Below are 13096 nucleotides of genomic sequence, written 5' to 3'. Positions count from 1 at the left end.
AGCACTTACAAATTGTGTGAGTGATTTAGCTTTAGTTTTTTAGATATTTTTCTAAAGCAATAAGAAAGTGTTCTTGTGATCTCGATCTTTTGATTTCTATACAAATGATGAAGAACTTCCATCTTCGTATATTGAGGAATTCAGGTATGATTTTACACCTAGCTGGAGGATTTAGTTGTTATCACTTCTTAATGTTCTCATGGCTGCAGATAAAAATATTAGAGGCACTTTATATCTAGTAAGATGTAACAGCTTATTCCTGAGATAGACACATTTGTTTCAGTAGCCTTAGCATAAGTTTTATAAGCACTTTGAAACGTCTCGACTCTCCACTAAATATAATATATAGTGACAAGGTTGTTTTGTCCATTACAGATGTGCTCTTGATGCTGAAATCTAGAGATACGTTGGTGAATCTTACCCGAACGGCCAAAAGGTGTGTCGTGTGTGTGTGTGAAAGGCAAAGATGCAGATGGTCCAGGGTCGGACTTTGAGATTGTCATTATAATTACTGCAGGTAATTTTCGCCACTTTACTTATTCTCTTTGTAAGTTGGATGTGATATTCAAAGCAATGGAAGATTAGTAAGCGCTTACTAAAGTATATCATATCTTTCACAAATTAATTATAGTTTTAATCTAATCCGAACAAACAAACTTTCCTGCATCTAAAGATCTTCACATACAATAAATCTTAAGATCTTCAGATACAGTAAAAACATGTAATTAATTACAGTTGTTTAAAACAGTGCAAGATTTATTGACAATTTTTAATTGCAGATTCACCAAGGAGCCTTAAGGAAATGTGATTAGTTGTCATGATTCATCATCAACAGGTCATAAAAGGCAAAACTTTAAAATAAATAATACCTACCTTATTTAAAAAATAATATATCAATAACCAACCATAATTATATGCAGATATGCACAATCATTGACGCCAGTATATATATATATATATATTCCTTTTTTCAAATTAAAACAGCTAGACAGAACCAAATTCAAAGGCAAGAAGATTTGATACTAAAAATATATGTTTCTCTTCTTCAAGAAGTAAAGGTCATTAAAAAAACGGAGTTTGAGTACCAAAGGAGTTTCCTTTGCTTAACTGTTACATTCTCCAGGAAATAAAGGGGGTACCTTTGCTTCTCTGGGGCACGAAAGAAGATTGTTTTTGCTTGTTCAAAGATGCGATTATTTAGTTGCCTCTGTTGTGGAAAAGGGTTTGATCGGTAAGTATTGAGTTTATCTTGATGGGTTTTTCCGAAAGTTTCTTCCTTTTCGAGATTAGGAGTCTATTCATGTTCAAAAGTCTCTTCTTTACTGTTCTGCTGTTGTGGATTAGCTTTAGTTTTAGAAGGGAACACACAAAGAAACTAACGTTTTGTTTTTTGTTTGATGTCAAAAGGAAAAAGAATGTGAAGACTGAGCAGCCATTATGGAGGGAGTTTACATTAAAAGAACTTCACGCAGCCACAAACAGTTTTAATTATGACAACAAACTCGGTGAAGGTCGGTTTGGTAGTGTCTATTGGGGTCAGCTACCTGATGGATCTCAAGTAATGAGCCTGTTCTTGTCGTGGAAGGATTGTATTAATTGGTCTCTTTGATATTAATGTTTAATAATGAGTTCTTGTTGCTGTTGTTGTTCTGTAGATTGCTGTCAAGAGGTTGAAGGCTAGCAGAGAAGAGATAAGTTTTGCTGTAGAAGTCAACATTCTAGGCGGTACTCGCCACAAGAATCTACTGACTGCACGAGGCTACTGTGCAGAAGGACAAGAACGGCTCATTGTATATGAGTACATACCAAATTCGAGCTTGGTCTCGCATCTTCATTCATCTGAGCCGCTTCTTGATTGGACCAGGCGGATGAAAATTGCAGTAACCTCTGCTCAGGCTATAGCGTAAGTCTCCATGAACAAAATTATATGTATTGGAAATATCTACTGATTATTGTCGGGGACTTTGTGGTCGGGTGGTAAGGGGACGCCAACACGTTTCAGGTTCGATCCATGTTGATTATTTGGTTTTTTTCATTTGTACAGCTACTTACACCATCATGCAACACCTCGAATAGTCCACGGAGATGTGAGAGCAAGCAATGTGCTGCTAGATTCTGAGTTCGAAGCTCGTGTTACTGATTTTGGATATGGTAAGCTGATGCCAGAGGAAGATGGAGCTTCTAAAGCTAACAACACTAGTGGTTATCTCTCACCGGAGTGTGTTGAATCCGGTGGAGGATCATCTATGGGAGATGTTTATAGTTTTGGTGTTCTTTTGCTGGAACTGGTTACTGGTAAGAGACCTATAGAGAGGCTAAACCAGACGATCAAACGGGGTATTACCGAATGGGTTTTACTTCTGGTGTACGAGAAGAAGTATGGTGAAATTGTGGATCAGAGGCTGAATGGGAAGTATGTTGATAAGGAGCTGAAAAAGGTAGTTTTGGTAGGGCTAATGTGTGCTCAGAGTGAGCCAGAGAAGAGACCAACGATGTCTGAGGTTGTGGAGATGCTTATGAATGAATCTAAGGAGAAAATGGCTTATCTTGAAGGTATTCCACTCTTCAACAAAAACAATGGAGGTTGAGGATATAGATGAAAGCTCAGAGATTCTTTCATAAGAGAAAGATCATCAGAAAAAAAAAGAACAAGGATAGATTAATTATATGTTATTTGATTCACACAAAAAAAAATTCTAAGAATTTGGTTTTGGTTTTCTTCAGTTTCAACATTTGATTTTAATCGTTCATGATTTGATAGTTGAGAGTTTGTAAAGGAGTGTAATGGAGTACATACTTGGTCTTTATGAGAAAACATCATAAAGATTTGTTTACTGTGACATTAAGAACATCCCCAACATGATACATACAAGTTCCAACATATTACAAGGTACATTATAAGGTATGCATGGGTGTTCGGATTTCGGTTCGGTTCCAGCTCGTTTTTTCAGCTTTTCAGTTCTAAAAATATAGGAATCACTCGTTTTTGGTTCAGTTCGGGTAATACTTGTGTAGGAACATGTTAATATCCGATAAAAATCCTTTTCTATTTTTTTTTGTTAATTTTGGACAGTTAGGGAAAAAAATCAATTCTTTTGGATTAAGTATCGAGTAATTCAGATAGATTTAAATATTTTGAATTTAAACTATTTGGTTTATCCGTTTTTTGGCTAATTCGAATAATTTTAAACATTACGGATAAAAATATTTGGGTGTTTTGTTTTTTCGAATATTTTGGTTTATAAGTAGCATTCTAAAAATCTATGGTAATTTTTAAAACTAAATTTAATTAATATTTTTAGGTATATAATATGTGTTTTAGATATTAGGGTGCCTATTTAGTTATCGGTTAGGTTTCAGTTTTGTTTTTAGTTTTTGGTTTCAGAAATATAGGAACTGGTCAGTTATTTGTGAGTTTCGGTTCGGTTTCAGATTCCTTTTTGGATTCGGTTTTGGTTCTCGGTTTATATGTCAAGACATATCACAAGGTATGCAAAAGTTTTTTATGAATTATTGGAAGCTTATTTTATTAGAAATCTAAAATAAACATTATTTGTTTTCCCCTCTCTATCTCCCAAATCTCTCTCTCTCCTGATATAACCGACACACAAAGTCTGAAACAGAACATAAACACAAAGTAGAAAACAATAACCAACAAGAGCTCTAGACTTGCTCTAAAGACAAACAAAGAATCTCAACTGTTCTCTAAAGAGAACTAAGAAACTTAACCCATATCATCTCTGCACTCTGCGTTGCCTCTCTCGCAAACTCCTCAGCTGCTTGCTCGTCTTTAGCCTTCCTTACAGCTCCATGATACTCTTCATAGGCCTCAGAAGCATCAACAAGAAGATGAGAAAGACCTTTCACAATCTCCTTAAACATCACATCAACAGATTCTCTCTCAGTTTCAAGCTTCTTCAACAGTTTCTTGATCGCAAAGATTCTAACGTACAAGGCGTCTCCTCTTTGAGCAAGCTTCTTAGCCTCTTCGAAGTTAGCGTCCACGAAGATCTGCTTCTCCCTGGAAGTCTCTTTGAGCATTGTGGCTCTTGCCTTTGCCATGTGGACTCTCTCAGAAGCTTCAAGTCCTTCTTTTATGACGTTTCCGTATTTAGCTAACCTAGAAATGTAACTGATGGGAGCTGAGCTTAGCTCTTCGAAAGTTGCAGCCATAAGGATAATGCTCTCAAAATCTTGGCGTGTCACGAGCTGACGAGCGGTTAAGCCACGAAGCTCTCTCAGTTTAGCTCTAAGGCTCTCTACAGTCTCTGATGTGGCTGCTGATTCACTTGTGGATGAAGTGTGCACATTATGAGATTCCTTTTCTTTCCTGTGATTCTCAACTAGTTGAGTCAAAGACTTAGTGAGACTAGAAGAAGTATCTGTGCCCTGAAAAAATTATGGAAACGTTACAGGAATCAGAGAATTTTGAGATTAAATGTTTCTGTTATAGTTTTCTTGTTATGCAAGAAAAGGTCAGAAAACAATTGATTATACTTTTCTTGCAGATCAAGAAAAGTTTAGAAAACCAAACCTGGAGTGAAGATTCTTCAGTGAGGATCTCTTCTATGCTATATTTTGTTGATATAGCGATTGAAGCATCTTCGTCTTGCTTTAAACCAGCTTTGTCTTGATTAAAACAGCCACAGACACCTGACTGTCCTAGTCCAAGAGACTCTAATGTAATACTATGTTTCTTTGCAGCTGTGAGAACATGAACTGTCTTAGAAACTTGGCTGAGACAATCATTGAAACAGAAGAGTTAAAAGAGTTTTGATTGTGTCTTACATCCTTCTTTATTAGCATTTGTGCTAAAGCCACTTCGAGCTTCTGCAGAACAAGAATGTAAAATCAGACACACTGTCTTTGCTTAGGAGAGAGTACTAATATAATCTTGAAGTACCTTCGAATTCGCGTTCGATCTCTTCCAACATTATCTTTCTCTTAGATGCTGAAACAAGAATTCATACAGAGTTTCAAAACTTTCATGAGAAGTATGCAAAGAGAAGAAAAGGGATTAGAGAGTTTACCTTGTTCTTCAGTGTACTTAGATTCGTCATCTTTGATCTGTTTAAGACCTCCAATGGCAGCTGCAAGTAGAATATTGAACATGTTCAAGATTTCATCTGAAGCATATGAACTAATCTAGGCAGATACCTTCAAATTCACGTTCCATCTCTTCAAGCATAGTCTTCCTCTTTGCAGCTGTAACAATAGGTAAGTAACTCACTATCACTGCCTTCAGTGAAATCAGTAGAATAAAGGATGAAATCACTTACATTGTTCTTCATTGTCACTGCCTTCAGCTAAATAATTAAGTTTTTTTGTAGCAGCTACAAGTTTTAGAGAGAAACAGAATCTTAGGATGAAACATAGAGACTTAAGAGGAGAGATAAAAAAATGTTATGTCAATGTACCTTCAAACTCACGTTCCATCTCTTCTACTACACTGTTTCTCTTTGCAGCTGAGATAGAAATAAAATAAAAGAAACATAAGTCTCAGAATATCTTAGGAGAGAAACACGAAAAGATACTTACATTGTTCATCATCAGCTCCTTCAGTGAAATCATTTAGCTGCTTAAGATCACGTGTAGCAGCTGCAAGTAGACACATTCTTAGCATAACATTCTTCATGTTTAGTTTTATTTCAATTGATATAATGATACCTTCAAATTCACGTTCAATCTCGTCAAGCATACTTTGCCTCTTTCCAGCTGTAACAATACATGAAAACTCTTCTCAAATTACATGAAGAGGGGAAATAAAAGCAGAACTTAAGAGAAGAGTACTTTACTTTGTTCTGTGTCTTCACTCGAACCATCAACTTGAAGTTGCTTAAGGCTCTCTGTAGCAGCTGTAAGTATAAGGGAATAGACAAGACTCTCAGATAATACTCAATGCTGTGATATGAACTTAGTAATGATATACAAACATATTCTCAACTTTTTTTTTTGAAACACACAACTTTCTTGCTGAAAATTAAAAAAATTTCAAGACATTTAGAGAGGTATGTTTTTACCTTCGAATTCCCGTTCAATCTCTTCCAGCACGCTTAGTCTCTTTGCAGCTGCAGAAAGACATAGAATCGTCTTCAGAGACAATGGATCAGAGAAAACTAAAAGGGATCAAGAGACTTTACATTGTTCTTCATCATCCTTGCTTCCGGTAGAATCAGAAACCTTTAGTTCTTCAAGGCCTTCAACAGCAGCTGCAAGGAAAAGAATAAAACACACAAAACACACAAAAAAAAATCTTAGATGATACTCACATTCTTCTCATATATTATGAACAAATATTAATTAATGGTGTCTCAAGAAACCTTCAAACTCGCGTTCAATAGCTTCAAGCATGCTTTTTCTCTTTGCAGCTGTCACAACACACACAAAAACATTTACAAAATGCTTAAACAGAGACAAAGGATCAGAGCAATCAGATAATGAAGAGGTTAATTACATTGTTCTTCGTCAAGCTTGTCCCCAGTGAAGTCATTAACCTTTAGTTGTTCAAGATCTTTTGTAGCAGCTACAAGTTAGAAAATGAAACAGAATACAAAGCAGAATCTATTAGATTCAAGACTTAATCCACCAAAAACAGAAGAGTTATTTGAAGACAGGTCTCAAAGAGAATATACTTTCAAATTCGCGTTCGATCTCGTCCAGCAAACTTTGTGTCTTTGCAGCTGTAATAAAGACACCAATGTTGCCTTAGTGAAGGATACAATTGGATCACACAAACAAAAAGTCAGTGAGGAAGAGTTCGATACATTGTTGCTCATCAATTCCTTCACTTAATTCATCAGTCTTTATTTGTTCCAAACTTGCTGATGAAGCAGCTGCAAGTAAGAGAAGCATCAGAATACAAAGTTATAAGTGAGGCTTATAGGAACTAACAATAAGCTATGGATAGCATCTCTGAGATACCTTCAAAATCGCGTTCGATGTCTTCCAACATCTTCTGTCTCTTAGCATCTGAAACAAGAGACACATAACAACTAAGTCAGCAAAAGAAAAATTACTCTTGAACAAACAAAAGGATTCATAAAAACTAGTCTAGAAGAGAAATTATTTTCATACATAATACTTGATCATATTTGGATTCAGCATTAACATCAGCGGATCCAGCTTGGTTAAGACCATTGAGATGAGCTGCAATTAATCAAGATCACTTTATGGTTCTTTCTTGATTCAACCTTTAACCTTAAAACAGAATCACTAAGAGAGATCATCAAAACCCTAAATTACCTTCAATTTCAAGTTCTATGTCATCCAACAGACTCGAACTCTTAACACTTTCATCACTCACAGCTCCAGCCTAAGCACAAAAGAAGACAAAAAGCACCTTAAGTCTACAGTGACCTAACTTTACAGAAATCTTTTAAGGCAGATTCATCAAGATCCAAACTCCTAACCTCAGATTCATCTGATAGAGACAGAGAAATAGTGTTCCTATCAGTCGCTGTAGTGTTCTTCTGGTTCTCACTCTGAATACTTGCAGCTGAAGACACACACACACACACACAAAAGTAGAAGCTGTCACTAAGAACAAAACAGATTCAAGAAAAGAAGACGCTGAGAGAGATCTTACACTGATCTTCCTTGCCTTGAAGAGCATTGACACTATCTGCGATTGAAGAAAACAAATAATTCAAGAAACCAGAAAAGATGGACACTTTGATGATTCTGAGTACTGGCTTACCTTGGTACTCACGTTCGATTAGATCCAGATGACTCAACCTACTAGCAGCACCATCATCCTAAGTATATTACCAAATGCATCAGTTAGTTCTGTCATTTTAGTTAAGGTTGAAAGAGAGAGAGAAAAAAAAAACACTTTTCTTTTGGTTCTTACCTGACAAGAAACGCCATGGAAACTCGAAAGAACAAGACACAGAGACAAACCCAGCGCGAGAAAATTCATTCTTATGGCGGATATTTCAATTACAAGAGCGAAAGACACAGTGTTCTAAAGCTTGAAGAAGCATAGGGTGCGCGGAAACGTTTTTAAAAGAAACAGTTGTAACTAACTCAAACGTTGGTTTCATATTTATCTCATGGTTCTTCTAGGGAACTCATAATGCGTGTGGTAAAACTTATGCAGATGTAAAATTTCTTTAATTTCTTTCTTTACTAGCGTTAAAAATTAAAAGTGTGTTCTTCTCGACACCGGCCAACTTAGCCAAGAGGACATGTCAAAGAAAAAAGTTCAAGCAGCTTATCCAATTGTGTCTTCGGATTTGATGTGATGGTTTTTAACTTTATATTAACTATTGTGTCGTCGCATTCAAGAGCGGACAAATAATACCGATGGAAGGCCATTTCAACGTGGAACATATGTGTGGATGGATGTATAACTAATTTACTACTTAGACATGAATGAGTAACGCATTATAGACTACATACAATTGAAGTGTTGAATAAGAAAAATTCAACAATTGGATTAATAAAAATAGAGTAATGACCACTGACAATACATGTAACTTTCTAAATTTTTTTGATTTTTTCATATATTTTTAATTATTTAAAACTAATAATCCCATTATAAATTAAATAATTTATTTTTATTTCTTAAACAATGACATTTTATTTATTACCCAGTGAGTTTACTACTTGGTCATCCTACATGCATTAATTTATTTCAGAACCTTTGTTCTTTTTTCACTCTTTCCATTTCATAATATATGATGATTATAAAGTTTTTGTTGTTTGAAAATGTAAGATGATTTAGCATTTCTATGCTAATTTTAACTTTATTGAAAATATTTAATCAAAAAATTTACAGTTTCTTTTATAATTGATTGAGTTACTTTTAGTTTATATGTTTAAAATTAATTTTAAAGAAAAGTGAATTTTTTTTAGCTTTAACTCAAAACATCATTCATTATGAAACATACACTACAAGAATAATGGGTTTTAATAGCATACCATAATAGCGTTTTTTACGATTACTATGTTTTTGATACCCGTGTTTTAAACATAGCGTTTGCCTTTTACGAGACGCTATGTTCGAATGTCGACTTAAAAAAATTAAAATAAGCATACGGTTTTGAAGGAGACGCTTATGTATTATAGCAAAGAAACATAAAAACTGTTATTTTTAGTTAGCGCGGTAATGCCCGCGACACTTAGAAATTTTTTGGCTCCTAAAATCAATTAAGCTCCAAATAAAAAATAGAAACCCCCAAAAATTAGGGTTCTCCCATCTCTCGTTTGTGTCTCCCCCATTTCCTCTATTCGATCGATAATCTGAAACCAAAACCTCTCATTTCTCTGAATCTAGCTCACATCAAATCTCACTCTCAATTATCAAGCTCTTTACTTATCTCATCCAGAATCGGCAAAATCACGTCCCCTCTGATCGAAATCCATCTCCAATCAGTCGAAGGTGAACTCGGGTTTTCTCACATTGTCTCCAATTCCGATTGTTAACTGTTTATCTCTTTCGTAGTAGTGATTTAATTGCATGTTTAATTGATTCGTTTTTGTGCTCTCTGTTGCAGGGAGATTTCGTTCCAGAGATTTCGATTAAGGTATCGTTTTTGTGCTCTTTAGGTTTCTCGATGAAGATTATAATTTGTTGGGTTTGTTAACAACGTTGTCTTCTTTTGTAGCTAGGTCAAATCAAAGTTCAAGAAATCTATCAGGTAAAATTAGTAACAAAACAATTCCATTTAAGAACTCTCGTTCTGTTTTGTTCTTTGTGGGTTGATAAAGTTAATCTCTTGTATGTAAACTTGGTTTGGAGCTGAAACATGGATAAATCTTGGGTTTAGTTACCAAGGTATTAACTTCACTTCACACTCTTTTAATTTCTCGTTTTGTATATCTCATTATGCTAAACTGTTTATCTCTCACTTGTGGAAACTCGACAGGAATAGCCTTGAGTATGAGAAAGGAGCCAGTGACTTTGTGTCTTCTTCATCGAGCCGTTTAGGTGTTCCAGCTGAAATGTTCTGCCCTTGTGTTGATTGCCGCAATGTCTGCCATCAGTCTAGTGATACAGTTTTCGAGCATCTTGTGATTAGAGGGATGGATCCGAAGTACAAAATTTGTAAATTCTGGTCTAAACACGGAGATATAAGGCTTGATAAGCCATGTGATATCAACTCGTATGAGAATGAGGCGTATGATTTGTTTAGAACAGCTTTCATTGCAAGTGAAGACCATCAGTCAGCTCAGCAGGAGAGTGCAGAGGCGTTTGCGGGTATTGACAGACCAGAAGAAGCTGAGTTCAGAAAAAAATTGGAGGATGCAGAAACTCCGTTGTACTCTCAGTGTGCTAAATACACGAAGGTTGCTGCGATCATGGGACTCTACAGGATTAAGGTCAAAAGTGGGATGTCTGAGAGCTATTTTGATCAGTTATTGGCGTTAATTCATGACATGCTTCCGAAGGAGAATGTGCTACCTAAGTCTACAGATGAGGTTAAAAAATTTCTGAAACAGTTTGAGTTTGGGTATGATGTCTTCCACGCCTGCAAGAACGACTGTATCTTGTACAGGAAGCAGTATGAGGATTCGGTCAGCTGTCCAAGATGCAGTGAATCAAGATGGGAGAAGGATAAGCATACTGGCGAAGAGAAGAAAGGGATTCAGAAGAATGTGCTAAGGTGCTTAGGCATTTTCCGATAAAAGACAGGTTTAGAAGAATGTTTAGTTCAAAGCGTTTGGCGGAGGACTTGTGTTGGCATTCCAGAAATGCTTCTACCGATGGAACTATGCGACATCCAATGGATTCAGTGACTTGGGGTCAGATTAACAGCAAATGGCCGGAGTTTGCTGTTGAAGCAAGAAACCTAAGACTAGGTACTCTACTGATGGCATGAATCCGTTCTCCATCCAGAACACCAAGTATAGCACATGGCCTGTTCTCTTAGTCAACTACAACATGGGTCCGACTCAGTGCATGAAATCCGAGAACATTATGTTGACATTGTTGATACCTGGCCCAACCGCACCAAGCAACAACATTGACGTCTATCTCCAGCCACTGATAGAGGACTTGAAGAGTTTATGGACAGAAGGTATGGCAGTGTATGATTCGTTTAAGAAGGAGAGTTTCAATCTTAGAGCTATGTTGATGTGGAGTATCACCGACTATCCTGGTTTAGGTACATTAGCTGGCTGTAAAGTGAAGGGGAAGCAAGCTTGTAATGTGTGTGGCAAGGATACACCGCATAGGTGGCTAAAGTTTAGTCGCAAACACGTTTACATGGGGAACAGGAAGCGTATCATGCCTAATCATCCTTATAGAAGAAGGAAAAGATGGTTTGACAACACGGTGGAGCTTGGTACTGCAAATAGGATTCAGAGTGGTGCTGAAATCTGTGATAGTCTTAGGGATTTTAAAAACGACTTTGAGAAAAAGTTAAGTAAGAAGAGTAAGCGAAAAAGGACAACAGGAGATGAGGATGATGTTGTTTCAGCTGACGAGTACGAAGAAGATGATGATCTCTGGCGGTGGAAGAAAAAATCAATTTTCTTTGACTTACCTTATTGGAAGGTATGTTTTTCTTTCAACATTTTACTTCTCGTGTTTATTTAGAATAATTGTTCTCATACAGACTTGTAAAATATATGGCAGGATATGCATGTTAGGCATAACATAGATGTTATGCACGTGGAGAAGAATGTCTCTGATGCATTGCTATCTATTCTGATGCATAGTGGGAACTCAAAGGATGGCCTCAAAGCAAGAAAAGATTTAGAAGACATGGGTATTAGAAGCAACTTGCATACTGAAGTTAGGGGAAAGAAGACTTACTTGCCTCCAGCTGCGTATTGGCTTTCTAAGGAAGAAAAAAAAGAAATTCTGCAGAAGGTTATCCAACTTCAGAGGCCCTGATGGTTACTGTGCCAATATCTCCAATTGGATCCTCCCTCTATTGGCGGCATGAAGTCACATGACCATCATGTTCTAATGCAGAATCTGTTACCGGTTGCGTTGAGAGGTCTACTTCCACGAGGTCCTCGTCTTGCAGTGACTCGGATATGCAATTACTTCAACATACTGTGTCAATGATGTCGTTGTTGCTGAAGGAGAATACCACTCTAGTGAACCCTATTATAAGATTGGTCGAATTCCATTGGGTCCAAATGCGACTGCTGTAGTAGTGAAGTCTGTCTCAGTAGAAACAACATCTATATGGAGACCTACATCAACTTGTGCTAGGCTTGCTCAGGCGGTTGGAGTGAAAATTGCATGGCCAGATGATAAGCTAATCTTGGACGATGATATTGACTTATCAAGCAATGGTAACATCAACGGATCAGAGGTAACTATATATTGTTAAAATCTTCCCTAATATACATTGAATATATGACTACTGAAATTTATCTTTTTTTAATGATTTAGCCCACTGATGCGTCTTTTGGAAAAGTTCAAATCTTTGACTACTGGAAATCAGAAGAAGAATTAATTGCTGAGGGTGTATTGTTGTCGACTGATCCTGTTGAACTAGTGAACCAAGTACCGCTAGGACCGAATGCTGCAATTCTTAGAGTGGATTTGGTTGTGAAATCTGATGCTTTTATTTGGAGACCTACTCCTGAAATGACCAAGATGGGTGATGTCCTACATGGGAAAATTGCATGGCCTATCGATAAGATACTACTACCTGATGAAGATTCACCAAAAGAATCAAACAAGAATTCCATTCAGATATGTTTCTGAAACATCTTATTTATTACTTAACTACAGCAGTGTGATTCTTGTTGGTGTATGAACTTCTGTTTAGATGATAGCTGGATTCAACGATGATTGTGTTGATTGTCTTTGTTACTGTCTTTGGTGTAGAGTGGTAGTAACAGCAGTGGTTGTAGCAGCAAAGGTGGTAAACAGAAGTGCGCTCTCTTGGACTGTAATAACTCTGGACACAGAGTGGCTTTAGGTCGTGTGTTCTCAACTGATCCAGCAGAGAAGGTGCATTTTGTCCCTTTAGGTCCCAATGCTTCTAAGGTTTGGGTAGAGGTTTCCGAGTACGATGGGGCACGAGTGTGGAGGCCAAACTCAGAAATTGAATTCATTGGTGATGCAGTTGGAAGCACGGTGGCTTGGCCAAATGACAAGCTTGTTTTATTGTAAGAAAGATCTGTTGCT

The 13096-nt window shown here is 36.8% G+C and overlaps 2 protein-coding genes across 7 annotated transcripts; one reads left to right on the top strand and one right to left on the bottom strand.

Moving 5' to 3' along the window:
- Positions 1-977: 977 nt before the first annotated feature.
- Positions 978-2842, top strand: LOC106404723 (PTI1-like tyrosine-protein kinase At3g15890). The gene is made up of 4 exons (XM_013845407.3): positions 978-1231; positions 1408-1558; positions 1656-1903; positions 2045-2842. Exons 1-4 carry the CDS (start codon positions 1188-1190, stop codon positions 2586-2588), a joined length of 987 nt encoding a protein of 328 aa, XP_013700861.2. The 5' UTR covers positions 978-1187; the 3' UTR covers positions 2589-2842.
- A 668-nt stretch (positions 2843-3510) lies between these two features.
- On the bottom strand, positions 3511-8215 carry LOC106406756 (TSK-associating protein 1). 6 transcript variants are annotated; one of them, XM_013847481.3, is made up of 24 exons: positions 7850-8209; positions 7697-7754; positions 7586-7621; positions 7410-7495; positions 7243-7312; positions 7075-7146; positions 6922-6969; positions 6765-6833; positions 6633-6680; positions 6455-6523; positions 6321-6368; positions 6141-6209; positions 6021-6068; positions 5796-5855; positions 5668-5715; positions 5539-5598; positions 5418-5465; positions 5280-5333; positions 5158-5205; positions 5031-5090; positions 4904-4951; positions 4789-4830; positions 4535-4704; positions 3511-4389 (listed from the first exon to the last, which is right to left on the bottom strand). In XM_013847481.3, exons 1-24 carry the CDS (start codon positions 7916-7918, stop codon positions 3706-3708), a joined length of 2112 nt encoding a protein of 703 aa, XP_013702935.2. In that variant the 5' UTR covers positions 7919-8209; the 3' UTR covers positions 3511-3705. The 6 variants fall into 6 exon arrangements, with proteins under 6 accessions (XP_013702935.2, XP_048616428.1, XP_048616427.1 ...); XM_048760471.1 differs by having other exon boundaries at positions 5539-5715; positions 7850-8212; XM_048760470.1 differs by having other exon boundaries at positions 7586-7754; positions 7850-8211.
- Positions 8216-13096: the final 4881 nt, after the last annotated feature.

Source organism: Brassica napus, chromosome C6 (assembly GCF_020379485.1).
Source record: "Brassica napus cultivar Da-Ae chromosome C6, Da-Ae, whole genome shotgun sequence".
Taxonomy (NCBI): domain Eukaryota; kingdom Viridiplantae; phylum Streptophyta; class Magnoliopsida; order Brassicales; family Brassicaceae; genus Brassica; species Brassica napus.
This window is presented reverse-complemented; position numbering and strand designations above follow the sequence as displayed.

Coding starts and splice junctions, on each gene's coding strand:
- LOC106406756 (XM_048760469.1), bottom strand. CDS start 7,918: ATGAATTTTCTCGCGCTGGGTTTGTCTCTGTGTCTTGTTCTTTCGAGT. Junction 5,466..5,538: donor AGGAGCTGATGATGAACAAT/GTAAGTATCTTT, acceptor TTTCTATCTCAG/CTGCAAAGAGAAACAGTGTA. Junction 5,206..5,279: donor CAGTGACAATGAAGAACAAT/GTAAGTGATTTC, acceptor CTATTGTTACAG/CTGCAAAGAGGAAGACTATG.
- LOC106404723 (XM_013845407.3), top strand. CDS start 1,188: ATGCGATTATTTAGTTGCCTCTGTTGTGGAAAAGGGTTTGATCG. Junction 1,232..1,407: donor TGTGGAAAAGGGTTTGATCG/GTAAGTATTGAG, acceptor TGATGTCAAAAG/GAAAAAGAATGTGAAGACTG. Junction 1,559..1,655: donor AGCTACCTGATGGATCTCAA/GTAATGAGCCTG, acceptor GTTGTTCTGTAG/ATTGCTGTCAAGAGGTTGAA.